The following is a 15,057-nucleotide window of genomic DNA, read 5'->3' as shown; positions in this document are numbered from 1 at the left end:
TCCTCGTGGAGCCTCCAGAGAGAGCAGACCTACATTCGATGTTATCCTGCAGTTTCTTGTTAAAGCCTGTTTGTTTCGTTAAAGTTCATTTTTGTTTGATCACCTGAGTAGAACTCAGTCTTTTAGTTAGGATCCCACATTCCTACATTGGTGACCCCGACTTTCGTGAATGGTTTTCGCGGAAGATCTTCAGCATGGACACGAACGCCGTGACTCTGAAACTGCCACAGTTCTGGGAGCAACAACCAGCCGCGTGGTTTATCCAGGCTGAAGCCCAGTTCGCCATCCGGAACATCGTCGCGGATCAGACCCGTTATTACTACGTGGTCTCCGCCCTCGATAGCGCCACTGCCTCGCAGATCGTCAGCCTCCTCGGTAGCCCTCCTACTGACAGCAAGTATGATACGTTAAAGGCGCGGTTGCTACAGGTCTTCGGGCTCTCGGAGTCAGAACGCGCTCGCCGGCTCCTCGCTATGCCCGGCCTCGGGGACTCCAAACCGTCTGAGCTCATGAGCCAAATGCTTACGCTCTTAGGTGCCGAACCGGAATGCTTCCTCTTCCGGGAGCTATTCCTCTGCCAACTGCCGGAGCAGGTGCAGGCTGCCCTAGCCAGATCCGAGATTACAGACTGCGCCGAGCTTGCTGCCGAAGCAGATAAGACTTTTACAGTAACCCAGCAGTGCTGCGCGGCCACGAGGCGCCCATCCCCCACAGACGTGGCTCCAGCCCCTCTTGCAGCGGGCTGGTGCTCCTACCACGCCCATTTTGGCGCGAAAGCACGACACTGCTGCTCTCCCTGCAGTTTTTCACCCCAAAAAAAAACAAAGCTCCTGCAGCGTTCCTGGCGAAGGAGGTCTAACAGGCGCTCCATGGCTGCGATGGCCATCAGATCTACAGGGAAACTTCTTTACATCACCGATTCCCTGTCAGGTCAACGTTTCCTTTGTGACACCGGGACGCAGTGTAGCATCCTACCAGCGTCGAATCTCGATATGCAAGCTGGGAACCACGGCTTTTCCCTCGTGGCGGCTAATGGCGCAGCCATTCGAACTTTCCGAAAGCGGCAGGTCCAAGTCTGTTTCGGCGGTCAGCGCTTCCATTGGGAATTCGTCACGGCCACAGTCTCGCAGGCCATCCTAGGGACGGATTTTCTGTGTGCCAACGGCCTCCTCGTCGATGTCCGGCACCGCCGGTTGATCAATGCGGCCACCTTCCACTCGATTCCGTGCCACCACGGTATCACCGTGGCGCGCTCTATCGCCTGTGCGTTCCCTTCTCCGGATGACTTCACTCGGCTCCTCGGAGAGTTCCCGGAGCTGACAAGGCCCACTTTCTCCTCCTTGGCCACGAAGCATGGTGTTTGAACATCATATCACCACTACTGGCTCCCCGGTTTATGCACGGGCTAGAAGGCTCGAACCCGGCAAGCTCGCGGCTGGGGATTATTCGCCGGTCGAACAGTCCCTGGTCTTAGCCTCTCCACATTGTTCCGAAACCGGGCGGCGGCTGGCGGCCATGTGGTGACTACCGATGCCTGAACGACGCCACTACTCCTGATCGGTACCCGATCCCACATATTCAGGATTTCTCAGTCCATTTGGTGGGAAATTCTATCTTTTCTAAAGTCGACCTCGTCCGGGGGTATCACCAGGTTCCTGTGCACCCACAAGATGTCCCGAAAACCGCAGTCATCACGCCTTTCTGCCTTTTTGAGTTCCTGTGGATGCCGTTTGGCTTGAAGAACGCGGCACAGGCTTTCCAGCGCTTAATGGACTCCGTGCTCCGAGACCTAAACTTCATCTTCGTCTACCTTGACAACATTCTCATCGCCAGCGCTAGCAAGGAAGAGCACATCTGCCATTTGCGTACCCTCTTCACATGCCTCAGCCAGCACGGTTTGATCATCAACCCGGCCAAGTGCCAGTTCGGCCTGCAGCGGATCGATTTCTTGGGACACCGCATAACATCAGATGGCGCCGTCCCCTTACTGATGAAGGTGGAAGCTGTTACATCTTTCCCGCGCCCGCCAACTGCCAAGGCCCTGCAAGAGTTCCTGGGGATGGTCAATTTCTATCACCAATTCATCCCTAAGGTGGCTCAGCTAATGCAGCCTTTGTACGGGGCCCTCAAGGGCAAGTCCGGTAAGGATCTAATCAGCTGGACGGCCGAGATGGACCAGGCGTTCGTCAACACCAAGAGCGCTTTGGCCAACGCAACCATGCTGGCGCACCCACTTCCAGGTGCCACCATCGCCCTTACCACAGACGTGTCAGACTATGCCATCGGCGCAGTGCAGGAGCAGTGGGTGAATGGCACGTGGCAACCGCTGGCGTTTTTCAGCCGTCAACTACGGAAAAATGAAAGAAAATACAGCACCTTCGATCGAGAGTTGCTAGCCCTTTTTCTGGCCATTCGCCATTTCCGGTTCTTATTAGAAGGACGTCCCTTCATGGCTTTTGTCGACCACAAGCCTCTGACGTTCGCCATGGCCAAGACCGCCGAACCGTGGTCCGCTCGTCAACAACGTCACCTGACGTTTATTTCTGAATTTACCACGGACATTCAACATGTGTCTGGTAAAGACAACCTGGTGGCGGATTGCCTCTCCCGCGCGACGGTCCATGCTGTTCACCTGGGGATTGACTACGCCCTCAAGGCTGCGGATCAGGCCTCGGACCCAGAGGTCCAATCATACAGAACCGTCCCCTCTAGTTTCCAAGCGACCGACGTCAGTTTCCAGGCTGCAGGCACCACGCTCCTTTGCGACATCTCCATGGGCTTTCCCCGACCTATCGTGTCAGTCGCATGGCGCCGGAAGGTGTTTGACGCCATACACAGGTTGTCGCACCCTGGTATGAAGGCTTCACAACGGCTAATGTCGGCGAAGTTCGTCTGGAAGGGTATGCACCTCGATGTCCGTGACTGGGCCAACACCTGCGTGGTCTGCCAGAAGGCCAAGGTCCAGCGTCATGTAAAAGCTCCAGTGGCTACGTTCGCTGTTCCGGAGCGTCGTTTTGACCATGTGCATGTGGACCTTGTGGGGCCACTTCCGCCTTCTCATGGTTATACGCATCTCCTCACCATGGTGGACCGCACCACTAGGTGGCCAGAGGCAATTCCTTTGGTTTCCACCACTTCGGCAGACGTCGCTAGAGCTTTCATCTCCTGTTGGGTTGCTCGTTTCGGGGGTACCGGCGGACATCTCTTCCAATCGTGGGCCACAATTTTCCTCGGAGCTCTGGAAAGCTGTAGCTCAGGGGCTCGGCACCAAACTTCATCGCACCACCGCCTATCATCCACAGGCGAACGGCCTTTGCGAGCGATTCCACAGGTCACTTAAAGCCGCCCTATGGGCCAGTCTTCAAGGTGCGGGATGGGTGGACAGACTCCCATGGGTCCTTTTGAGTCTTCGTACGGCGCCCAAAGAAGACCTGCAATCGTCCTCGGTCGAACTCATTTATGGCCAGCCGCTCCAAGTCCCAGGGGATTTCCTCCCTTCTCCCACAGAGCCATGGTCCGCCTCCCAGCAGCTCGTCAGCCACCAGGAAGCGGCCAGATACTTTGCTCCGGTGCCTACATCAAATCACGGCCTATAGAGCTCCCACGTGCCAGCGGAGCTGAAGAACGCAGAGTACGTATTTATCCGCCACGACGCTCACCGGGATCCGCTCAAGCCCCCTTACACTGGTCCTTTCCGCATCATCGAATCAGGAGACAAATCCTTTTCGGTCGACATCGGAGGAAAGCCGGATCACATTTCGGTGGACCGGTTGAAGCCGGCTCACCTGGACCTGGACCGCCCAGTCGTCGTCGCTCAACCGCTGAAACGTGGCCGACTGCCCGCAGCCGCCGTGCCAGATCAACCACAGCCGCCCGCCAGCTCGACCACACTCGCCGCGCCAGCTCAACCACAACCGCCCGCCAGCTCGACCACCATCCATCAGCTTCCTCTGCATGGTTACCGAAGTCGCTCGGACAGACTTGTCAGGCCTCCTTGACGTCTCACTTTTGCTGTTAAAGACAATTTTGGGGGGGCGCATGTGGCGGAGCCACCAAAGGACTCAGATCGTTTGTATATAATTCCTTTAACAACATGTTAGCTACAGTCTGAGTCTGTATCTTTATTTTTGCTGTTTAACTGTACAGAGTGTGGTTACTTTAACAGCGCGGCTAAAACGTGGTGACGTCACCCTGTTCATCACGTGATCCCCCACTGGCGGGAAAACGTGATGACGTCAGCCACGGGACTGCAGGGGCAGTCCTCGTGGAGCCTCCAGAGAGAGCAGACCTACATTCGATGTTATCCTGCAGTTTCTTGTTTCATTAAAGTTCGTTTTGTTTGATCGCCTGAGTAGAACTCAGTCTTTTAGTTAGGAACCCACGTTCCTACAATCCTATCTTTTTACAGATCCTGACAGACCTACTCTGCGGTTCCAGCATTTTCCGTTTTTGCTTCAGGTTCCCCACGTTGGCAAATTAAAAAATAATTGGACTTGTAATTTTATCATATTAAAGGGCGCAGGCATTACTGAAGTGCGTTAAACAACACCCCCTCACTCACAACAGCAGGATTATACTGGCTTGCAGCCAATGGTATTTTGATTTCTTTCCATATACATGATGCTTTGCTTTGTGTATTTGTATCTGTTCATGCCAGTGGTGCTCTGAGTTTCAGAGGACACTGAATCACCAAGTCTGTTGTATCAGTTGCATACAATTAAACCTACTCCTTTTCATCAATGTGCCGAGTTGGGGTATCAAATGCCAGAAAACAGACTGGTTTCACGGTGCATGCCCTGACATGATGCATGTTGGTTTATGTGGCTCTGAATCAGCTCCTGTTCTTTTACAAGACTACCTACTTGAGGTGGTCTCACGGGAGACAGAGCAGCTGCTCCATACTAGAATTTTCACTCCAAATTCACATCATTATCAATGTAAACCCCAGCATGATGAAAGAGACTTCGGAGGAAATTTAGGATAATCGTTACAAGGGAACAATGGAAACTGTAAAAGTATCTGCTGCTCGGAAACAGGCTAATAGGGTTCCCATATTCAAAAAGGGTGAAAAAAACAGACTCAGTCAACTACAAACCTATTAGTCTTTCTTCAGTAATGTGTAAAATAATTAAATCAATCATCAAGGGTAAAGTTAAGGATTATCTGTACAACAACAAACAGTAATCAACATGGCTTTCAAAGGGAAAGATTCTGCTTGGCCAATCTTCTTGATTTTTGAGGAAGTGGTCTGTGATAAATACCACTGTGTACTTAGACTTTCAAAAGGCATTTGATAAAGTTCAGCATGAAAGGCTGTTAGTTACGCTCAAAGGGGACAGCTCAGAAATTACAGAACGAGTTCAACAAAATATGTAAGTCAAACAATGGTAGATGAAATTTAATGCAAAATACTGAAATATGGGAAGGTAAAATGGGCAATATATTTCCTCCATGAAAGTGTTGGAATAGCTGCGGATTAAGTTGAAAGAGACATAGGTGACGATCAACATATCCATCCAATGGAGCGCAATAATCAACAAGGCCAACAGAATGTTGAGCCACATAGCAGAATACAAGTCAGGGGAAGTCATGAACCATCTGTGCAATACTCAGGTCAGACAGCACATTGAGTCCTGTGTCCCATTCTACTCACCAAGAAACAAGACAGTTAACTGCTAGAGGGAGTACAAGAGAAGAGCCACGAGGCTGAGCCCTAGTATTAGTGGTATGAGTTATGAGGAAAGACTGAGAGGCTTTTCAGTCTGGGAAGGTCGCCTCTGAGAGGTGATCTTATAGAAGTATACAACATAGTAAACGGTATGGAAAAGGTTAATCCAGAATATAACTAAATTAAACTGCTGGAGTAGGACAAGGGACACCATTTTCAAATTAGTAAAAGGTTACTGAATTATTACTGATATCAGGAAGTTCACTTTGAATGAACTTTCAGCCAGTGTGGTAGCGGCGAAAACCCTAGAATCATTTAAGAAACAATTATAATGAGGGGGAGGTGGATGGACAAATTATGATGCGTCAAATAGCATTCCTGATTCATAAGTATCTTGTGAAGTATCATCTGTAATGTGGCTTGTGCTTTGTATCAAATCTGTTTCAACAGTTAAAATAATGTATATCTTTAGAACAATACAGACAAAACAACTAATTAATGCTGAAGATGTTTTGACAGACAATGCCAGCATAATGAAAGTATACCACAGTCCAGCTAAAGGCACACTGAAAAATATTTTGTTTGCAGTTTTTCAGCATCAGCAACTATCACTTTATTCAAATTTTCAAGGTCAGCAACGGCACCTTATTCAAGTTTTCAGCATCAGTAGCTCACTCCTTATTTGAGGTGAACATTAAGCCAAGTTTATAGTTAATTTGTATGCTTTAGGTGACCTAAAAGATATGTTAATGAATGGAGGTGCTAACAAAGTAATAAACCGAGGTATAGATTAATCTCTCAAACCAATTCTTTTCCAGATCAATGGATTGTCATCAGGACCTGGTAAAATACAACGCTGTAGTTTTATTTTTCCATCTTATTTAAAATTCAGAAAACTTTATAAAATAAGGGACTTTATTTTCTTGTAATACTACATCATAGCTCTTAAAAGGGGAGTGGAAATAGAAAAAAAAGGTTACAGGGAAAAGGAAAGGAAAGGGACTAATTCAGAGAGCCACCACAGATGTGATGGACTGAATGGCCATGTATGTAAAATGCTATACTACTGCAACTATAACTTGCATTTATATAGCATCTTTAGCATAGAAACATTTCCCAAAGTATTGAGAGAGGAACAGCGGAATGAATGCTGACCCTTTGTGATGGAATTAAGAGAGGTGACCATAGGCTTGGGTGAAGAGATAGGTTTGCAGGTTCTTCTAAAGGTGGAGAGAGATATAGAGAGACAGGGCTTTAGGGAATTCTAGACAATGCACCAAGCTGACTGAATGGATACAGTACCTAATGAACGTGTGCATCCCTTGTACTTGTGGAGTGCTCTTCAGCACGCTCAGGGTCTCTGGCAATGGTTGTGCTTGGTGGGCGGATGCCAAGGTTGCCCTGAAGTAATACAGCAGGGAAAAATATGTTATGAACACCAACTCTAGACAAACATCAAAGCTTTCAGATACTTAAGTTTGCTTTTCAGAATATGCAAATAGCCAGAAAGCAGCAGGAATATTTTCTTAGATCAATTTGTGACTTTTGAGTGAAAGAAATGCTACATCTTTATTTAAAACAAATACAATTGGTGCAAATTCGGATAAAGAACTTCCAAAGATATTTGCATAATAACTAAAAAGCAAACAGAATTTTGCAGTCAGCTATTGTGTACTTTAGCCCAATCACTAAAAGCATAGCAGCAGCAGTTAAACATGTTATGGGAGGGGGGGAAATTTGAACTTTTGGCGATAAGTGTAATATCGGCGATATCAGATCAGCCGCCTGTTATACATCTTTCCCGATTCAATTGTGGAAATGAAAATTGCGATAGGTGTGTAACAGGTGGCCAATCTGATATCACCCATTTTACGCCATCGCCCAAAGTTAAAATTACCCCCGTGCCTTTAGCAGTTTTATTGTCATTTACTAAAGAGATTTAGGCAGCATCACTGTTCAGACAGGTTTAATAGCATTAAAGTTGTTGGATGAGAAGAAGGGATTTAAAATGTGTGTCTTAATCATCTTCTGGGAGACAAGAAGCTAAGTGCCCCAATGTTATTGGTCCTCTTGCTTTCAAGTAAAACTAATGGTAAATGGTCCAAAATGATGACCTCACCACTGAACATCATCATCAAGTAAACTTCTGCAAAATGCTCAGCAGTAGCCCTTACTGTGTTGGCCTAGTCATTTAGGTGCCAATGTTGCTGGCAAACTCCCCAGGCCCTTTGAGGAACAGTTTGCTTTAAGTATTCTAAGAAACTGGACTTTTGAGTGGGTTTTTTTCTGTTGCCCTTGAAGAAGTAACAAATGCAGCAGGTTTCACAGTCTAATGTCACAGTCTGCGATAACTGCTTCCTTTACTTTGGCCTTTGTAGCGGTGGTTAGGTGGGAGGGGAGGAATTTTATATTTCCCTTCCTTTCTTTCTTTATGTCTCTTTCCACCATGTACCAACCCCAGCAAAAGGTACCACCTGCTCCTATGGTATTCCATTACCAGCCTCAGAGATGCACGAGAATGGGCCAGCGTGATTCACCATTCTATCTTGCTATCTTCATTGTGGTCAAGTCTCAAGCTTCTTCCTGTTCCCTTGCACTCGTGGCACTTTTAAATATAATTTATCATTCTTTTTATTTGACGTGGAATCAAAGTAATAACAGTCAGGCAGCAGGGGAAACTAAACTGAGGAGACATCTAAGTAAGAGCAGAGTTGTGCTTTTCATGTTTTTTGACAGCTCCATTGTCATTGACTCCGAAAAAATCTTTGATCAGAGTTGTATTAAATAGCTGTAGTTATCTTAACCTCTCAAAATAACAGATGATGAGTTTATCACAAAAGTTTGCAGACTCACATCTAAGGCTAAAAACTAAAATTCTTAATGCCTGGATTGCAGTCTTAAGGATACTTTACTGTTAGAACATAAGAACATTAGAAATAGGAGCAGGAGTGGGCCATATGGCCTCTTGAGCCTGTTCCACCATTTAATAAGATCATGGCTGATCTTCTACCTCAATCCACTTCCCTGCCCTATCCCCATATCCCTTGATTCCCTCAATGTCCAAAAATCTATTGATCTCAATTCTGAATATACTCAACGATTGAACCTCCACAGCCCTCTGGTGTAGAGAATTCTGAAGATTTGTAACCCTCTGAGTGAAGCTATTTCTCCTCATCTCAGTCCTAAATGGCCGACCCCTTATCCTGAGACTATGACCCCTAGTTCTAGACTCCAGCCTCTCAACATCTACCCTGTCAAGCCCTCTAAGAATTTAATACGTTTCAATGAGATCACTTCCCATTCTTCTAAACTCCAGAGAATATAGGCCCATTCTACTCAATCTCTCCTCACAGGACAACCCTCTCATCCCAGGAATTAATCTAGAGAACCTTTGTAAAGATTCTGAAGGGGATTGACAGGGTAGATGCTGAGAGGTTGTTTCCCCTGGCTGGAGTGTCTAGAACTAGGGGGCATAGTCTCAGGATAAGTGGTATACCATTTAAGACTGAGATGAGGAGGAACTTCTTCAGTCAGAGGGTTGTGAATCTTTGGATTTCTCTGCCCCAAAGGGCTGTGAATGCTGAGTCTTTGAGTATATTCAAGGCTGATAGATGGATATGGAGATCGGGCGGGAAAGTGGAGCTGAGGTCGATGATCGGCCATGATCTTATTGAATGGCGGAGCAGGCTCGAGGGGCCGTATGGCCTACTCCTGCTCTTATATCTTATGTTCTTATGTTTGTTGCACTTCCTCTGAGGCAAGTATATCCTCTTAGGTAAGGAGACCAAACCTCTGCACAGTACTCGAGGTGTGGTCTCGCCAAAGCCCTATATAATTGTAGCAAGACGTCCTTACTCTTAAACTCCAACCCCCTTGCAATAAAGGCTAACATACCATTTGCCTTCCTAATTGCTTGCTGTACCTGCATGTTAACTTTGCAATTCATGTACAAGGACACCCAAATCCCTCTGTATACAAACATTTACTAGACTCTCACCTTTTAAAAAATATTTTGCTTTTCCATTCTTCCTACCTAAGTGGATAATTTCACATTTCCCCACATTATACTCATGATATAGAACAGCACTCAGTGAAAACCCTAGGGTAAAGGGGAGCTACATCAGATGTCCCTAGTTAGTGGCCTCCTTATAGTATGATAAAATAACAGATGCATAACTCAAAATATTATAGCCTAGAAATTATTATAAATGATGTTGAATTTTAACTCTAAATATGTCAAATTCTTCTTCACTGGTATTTTAGTTGAGTATTTGAACCTGTTTATTTTAAGTGGTTTAACACCTTTGTTAAAATAATGGAGAGAGGAATTTGATACAAGCAGATTAGATGTTTGTTATAATTCATGGTCATTTTCAGGCTATTATTAATTACTTTCAGGAGATCTATATGCCTATTTTTACACTAGAATGGATTAAACATTTAAACAACACTATTAACTTTCTTGCCATCAATTTGTAAATATGGGACAATAAAACTTTAGAAAAGCTAGCTGACGATTTAACTCCTCAAAATCACTGTAAACTGATAAAACATGGTCAAAATGCAGATTAAATTAAACCTGAGCATGTCTTAATTGAATTGTGGAATCCCCGACAGGAATGTCAGCCTTAATTCAGTGAGATATTGGCGTTGCCAGGCAACGGTTTCAGAGTTCAGCAATGACATGTGTATTTCCAGTAGGTGAAACCCAGTATAACTAAGCTGCAGTCACTTGATCAGTCAGCCTGTGCATCAATTCTGCTTTGTTAGTGGATTTCCATTCAACTATTACAGAAAATTATATTCATAAAATAAGAAATCACACAAATATTTTAGGGTGTTTCTCAAATGGAAATCGCAGGAATATTTTTATATCCTGTTTATGCTTAAATGCCTCGCCTCACATCACATTGTGCAGGAGGGGTATATTGTACCTCTCTAGGGACATCTGATGTCGCTCACCTTTACCCTAGGGTTTACACTGGGTGCTCTTTTATATCGTGATCCCAATTTCAATTTGTTCTCAATTGGCATGAAACAGAACAGTTGCTGAGCAGCTGCTACAAAGAAGCCAAGGGCAGGGATGTGTGTAATTAGGACTGAACTAGCTCGCAATGGATGTGAATAAATGTACCACAGTGTCATACTGAACACTGGCCTGTGCTGAATTTGCTGATCTTAGCTGGGATAGCAGAGTATAGCTGTAGTTGGCTTCAGCATACACATGCTAGGGAGGTAGGGGGAAAATAAATCGGAAAGAGTTCTTGCTCTTCATAGTTATCTCTGTCTTTTGCCTCACCACCACCACCAGAAAGTATACCCTTAGTTAATAGTTGAAAACATGGTCAGGTTCAGCTATGAAATCCCACATGGTTGAGTAGTCATGATATTTTGGATTATGTCTAGGTTCACATAAACTATGGCCAGCTAGAGGAGATACTGGAGGCGAGCCATAACGTAAAGTATAGCAAATTCCAACGTAAGTGAACACTTTACAGAAAGATAGAATAGGGAATAACATTTGGAGCTAAAACCCAACAGCATGGGGTTGATAATAGAGTGCTGGTTATGTACCTACAATCAGAGGAGCTGGCCTCACCAGGATGCAAAGTCAGCTCATTAACATAATTTGACGGTGTATTTAAGGTGCTGGGAATGCATCAATGTCAGGGCAGCATTTCTGTGTCAGCAGCAAGAACCTTTCATTTAGAAGGACTTTTTGGGATTGTGGGGCCCAAAATTGGCCTTTTTAGGTACATTGATAAAGATAGGCCGGGTGGCTATTGTAAAAAGTCAGGGTTACATAGGGGCATTTTGTTTCTAAACATTGGAATTCTCTTTGCAATTCTTGGACCTGATTGGCTGCATCGCTGCTCAGTTGCTCCAGCTGCACAATGGGATTAGGGCCTCGTTTAAGTACTTTGCAGGCCTTTAATGAGACTTGTGCACAGACTGTTACTTACGTTCACTGAAACCTTAACAAGTTGTAGTTTAAGTTGTTCACAGTAACAATCTTTTCTTGACAACTCAAGGGCAAGTTAAGACGAGACTTTTTTTTAGGTTGGTATGTTTTGCCCTTGTGGTTACATTCTAGCCCGCCTACGCAGTGTTAATGCAGTTTAAAATCTAGAGACTCTGCTTTACATGTGTTAAAGGGGGGGGGGGGAGGGATGAGAGAATGATGCATCATTTTAAAACAATATGAACAAACAAATGGTTGCATTATAATTTTGATTAGTTTTATTAATTGAGAACTATTTTTTGTTATCCTTGCTAGCTCGTAGACAGATTTTGCTGCAAATGATAGTATACAGTTACAACCTCCAGCAGAATCGCTTTATACATAGATCAGCTGTCTGAACATTCATCGTAAGAGAAATATTACTGCATCAGAGCAGCTCCGTCTAGTCTAACTTCCAAAATTAGAGACCTCTCATTTTCAAATATGATATTTAAAAAAAAATTAAAATGGTGGAAAGACCACTCACCATGACAAGCACTTACTGTAAGCATTCCGCTTCCACCAAAAAAATCCACTATCCATATTTAGAATATCCACAGCTAGCTATATTATAGTGACATATTTTCAGTTAGTCATGTTAACACGTGCCGGGCAGATGACCTTGACGTTTCATGTGCAAAACAAGGCTGAAATACGCTAATGGATACCTCTGCATTTTTTCCATTTGAAGTTACATTTTTTCCCCCTTAACTGCTGTGTTTCATTCCAGCTAACTAAACTGCAATAATAAATTATTAATAATTTTAGTTACAATTGAACACATGCACGACCTGATTCAAGTGCACCTGTGGATAGGCTAATATTGGTTTAGTGCTTCAATGAAAAACAGGAATGACAAGAATCTTCAGATTCCACAAACTCTTCATTTCTCTTGTTTAAAAGGTATCATTTGTACTCAATTAACACACATGGTTGTGGTGTAGTCAAACATTGACAATGCGCAATGAAGGATCTAAATTCAGTGAATTCTCATTAATAAGTTCTGAGAAAAGTCTCAGTAAATATTGGAGCAGAAACAGTAAAGGATTGTTTGTGCTCAATTAATTGGTAACAAGGGGGCCATACCATGAGGCTTATCACTGGAAGAAGGGGGAAGTTAGAAGAAATGTTTTCACATATAGTTATTATGACATTAAATGCTTACCACATGTGGTATTGAGGCTAGAACATCATTTAAAATGGAACTGGACAAGCATTTGAAAAGGGAGAATATAAAGGGATACAGGGAAAGGGCAGGGAAATTGGATTAGAGTGGATCATTCTACTAACATGATGGAATGAATGGCCTCCTGTGCTGTTTTTTCTGTGATTTAAAAAAAACCTCAATATATTTGGCTATTATTCTCTTCCCACTGGGATAATAAATGGAAATGTCATACTGGAGTAGAATATGCTCTTCCGGGGTTGGTGTTAAGGCATCGGTTTTCCCAGTTGCTGGCTTTAGCAAATCCCAAAATGTTTGCCTTTGGGTCCACATCATGAGCCTAGGTCTTAGTGCAATATGAAAACAGTTTTAGTGTAGTCACTTTAGATATTTTTTGAAGGTGCAGCAGAAATAAACAGACAGAGCCACTATTAAAACTCAGATTTAGCTGTGCATTTAGTCATGATACGGGCTGATTAATGCATGAGCCATATGTGGTCAAATCTCAAGCCAAGTCCAATTCAGTTATTAGTTGCAGCCGGTTCATGTCAAGCAAAGAGCAATTCAAGCAGGAAACAAATACTAAAATAAGAATTCCTTTCTCTATAAATCAGCCAGGAAATTCCCAAGAAAGGAAATTGTTTAAATTTTCAAGAAGTAAAGAATAAGTTAAATTAATTGAATTAAGCTTCACTTTGAAACATTCTAATTGCTGGGTGACTGCATTAACAGCAAATTATAGAAAACCATTGTAAGCAGTTGCAAGCAATTGTTAGTTTTTGCTTTCTAAAATTGCCACGCACAGGCTTGAAATGCTGAAACAGCTAGGAAAATGAATTATGCAAATTCTCCTCACATATCCCAGCGCAGTTTCCTCTGTTCAGTTGGGGAATTTATTCAGAGCAGGACAATGAAGGAAATACAGATGGGTAGGAAAGAAGAGATTTCAATTTATTAACACCTAACAAGAAAAACAAATCACAACTGTCCCCAGTGTGTGGCAGCGGGACATTACTATACCATGTAGAGCATGACCACTCCTTTTGAAAATTTTTGCTGTGAATTAATTTGGTTGACACATTCTAAAGTTAAGACCCTGAGTACCAGTAGAGTTTGTACTTCACAGCAGATGAAAAATAGCTGCGTTTTTCAAGTATTCTTCTATTTTTAACTGACAGGAACCATAGTGTAAACATTTTCAAAAGAACTGCACAGCAAGCACGGTAGATGCCACACACTGTAGTTATCAAACATGACAGTAAATTCTGAACCCTCTAAACTTCCTGTGTCTAAGGCAGCTAGTTAACTTCCTGTTGCATTTCTATTGTGGCTGACCATTGATGGAAAGTTGATTTGAATAAGTACATTGTTGAATAATCTTAAATCTTGGAAACTATCTTATCTGATCAAGAGGGTCAGCATAACTTTTCTCCGATTTTTAACTTTACTTATTCAAACAGACCAGGAAGGTTAGAGAGTTGTATATAGGCAATAGTTACCAAAGTGACTATCATCACGGAGACTTTTTGAGTACTCACCTTGCTCCGTCACATAAATATATATATATTTTTTAATTGGATGTGTACTGGTTGAAAAAGGTAATTAAAATCCCCCCAAAATTAATAGGTATTAAGTGCATATCTTCATAAAACAACTTAATTCAGAAACGTGGGGGCAGGATGCTAAAAAATAACAGTTTTGTGCAGGACTCCTTGTGTCGAAGCATGGACCAGTATTCACAGTGCCTCTCACCATTCACAATATACGGTGCACTCCTACCGTTGTTTGTTCATACCTTACACTGAGTTCACGCTGAGGTGATAACAGTAACAATTCGTTCAAGCATTTTTAATACCACATACAAGAGAAAAAAAAGTTTTAAAAATGGAGAATTCATTCACATTTTGCAGTATTTCGCAACACAGGTACTTTTGCTGAAAGCTTTGCTCTGTGGAAGCTTCACCCCCCATTACTTGGGCCAGGGGTGGGGTTTTGGTTGAGGGGAGAAAATATTTATCTGACAAAAATCTATGAGAGCCTTCTCCTGCTCAGCAACAAGATTAAAGGTAATGTGAGAATATAGTTAGTGGGCTGAAAGCAAAACCCCTCCTCGCTTTATGGCAAACAGACAGGTCTCAAAATAATGCAGAACAATGCCTTAACCCTTCGCATACTGAAAATCCTTCAATGTTCTTGTTTTCTATAATACAATATCTACTGAGA

The 15,057-nt window shown here is 43.7% G+C and overlaps 1 protein-coding gene across 3 annotated transcripts in view; it reads right to left on the bottom strand.

Moving 5' to 3' along the window:
• The window catches only part of LOC147108701 (uridine-cytidine kinase-like 1), a 378,363-nt gene that overhangs the window by 22,746 nt on the left and 340,560 nt on the right, over nt 1–15,057 (bottom strand). For all 3 annotated transcript variants that reach the window (XM_086005435.1, XM_086005437.1, XM_086005436.1), the window contains 2 exons: nt 13,691–13,710; nt 6,971–7,069 (listed from right to left, as the gene is read on the bottom strand). In XM_086005435.1, coding sequence (XP_085861561.1) covers nt 6,971–7,069; nt 13,691–13,710 — 119 coding nt within the window. The remainder of the gene's footprint in view (nt 1–6,970; nt 7,070–13,690; nt 13,711–15,057) is intronic.

This window comes from Somniosus microcephalus, chromosome 13 (assembly GCF_052327205.1).
Source record: "Somniosus microcephalus isolate GS21.2 chromosome 13, FLI_Smic_1.0, whole genome shotgun sequence".
Lineage (NCBI taxonomy): Eukaryota > Metazoa > Chordata > Chondrichthyes > Squaliformes > Somniosidae > Somniosus > Somniosus microcephalus.
The sequence above is the reverse complement of the archived record's forward strand: the minus strand, read 5'-3'. Positions and strand labels throughout refer to the sequence as shown.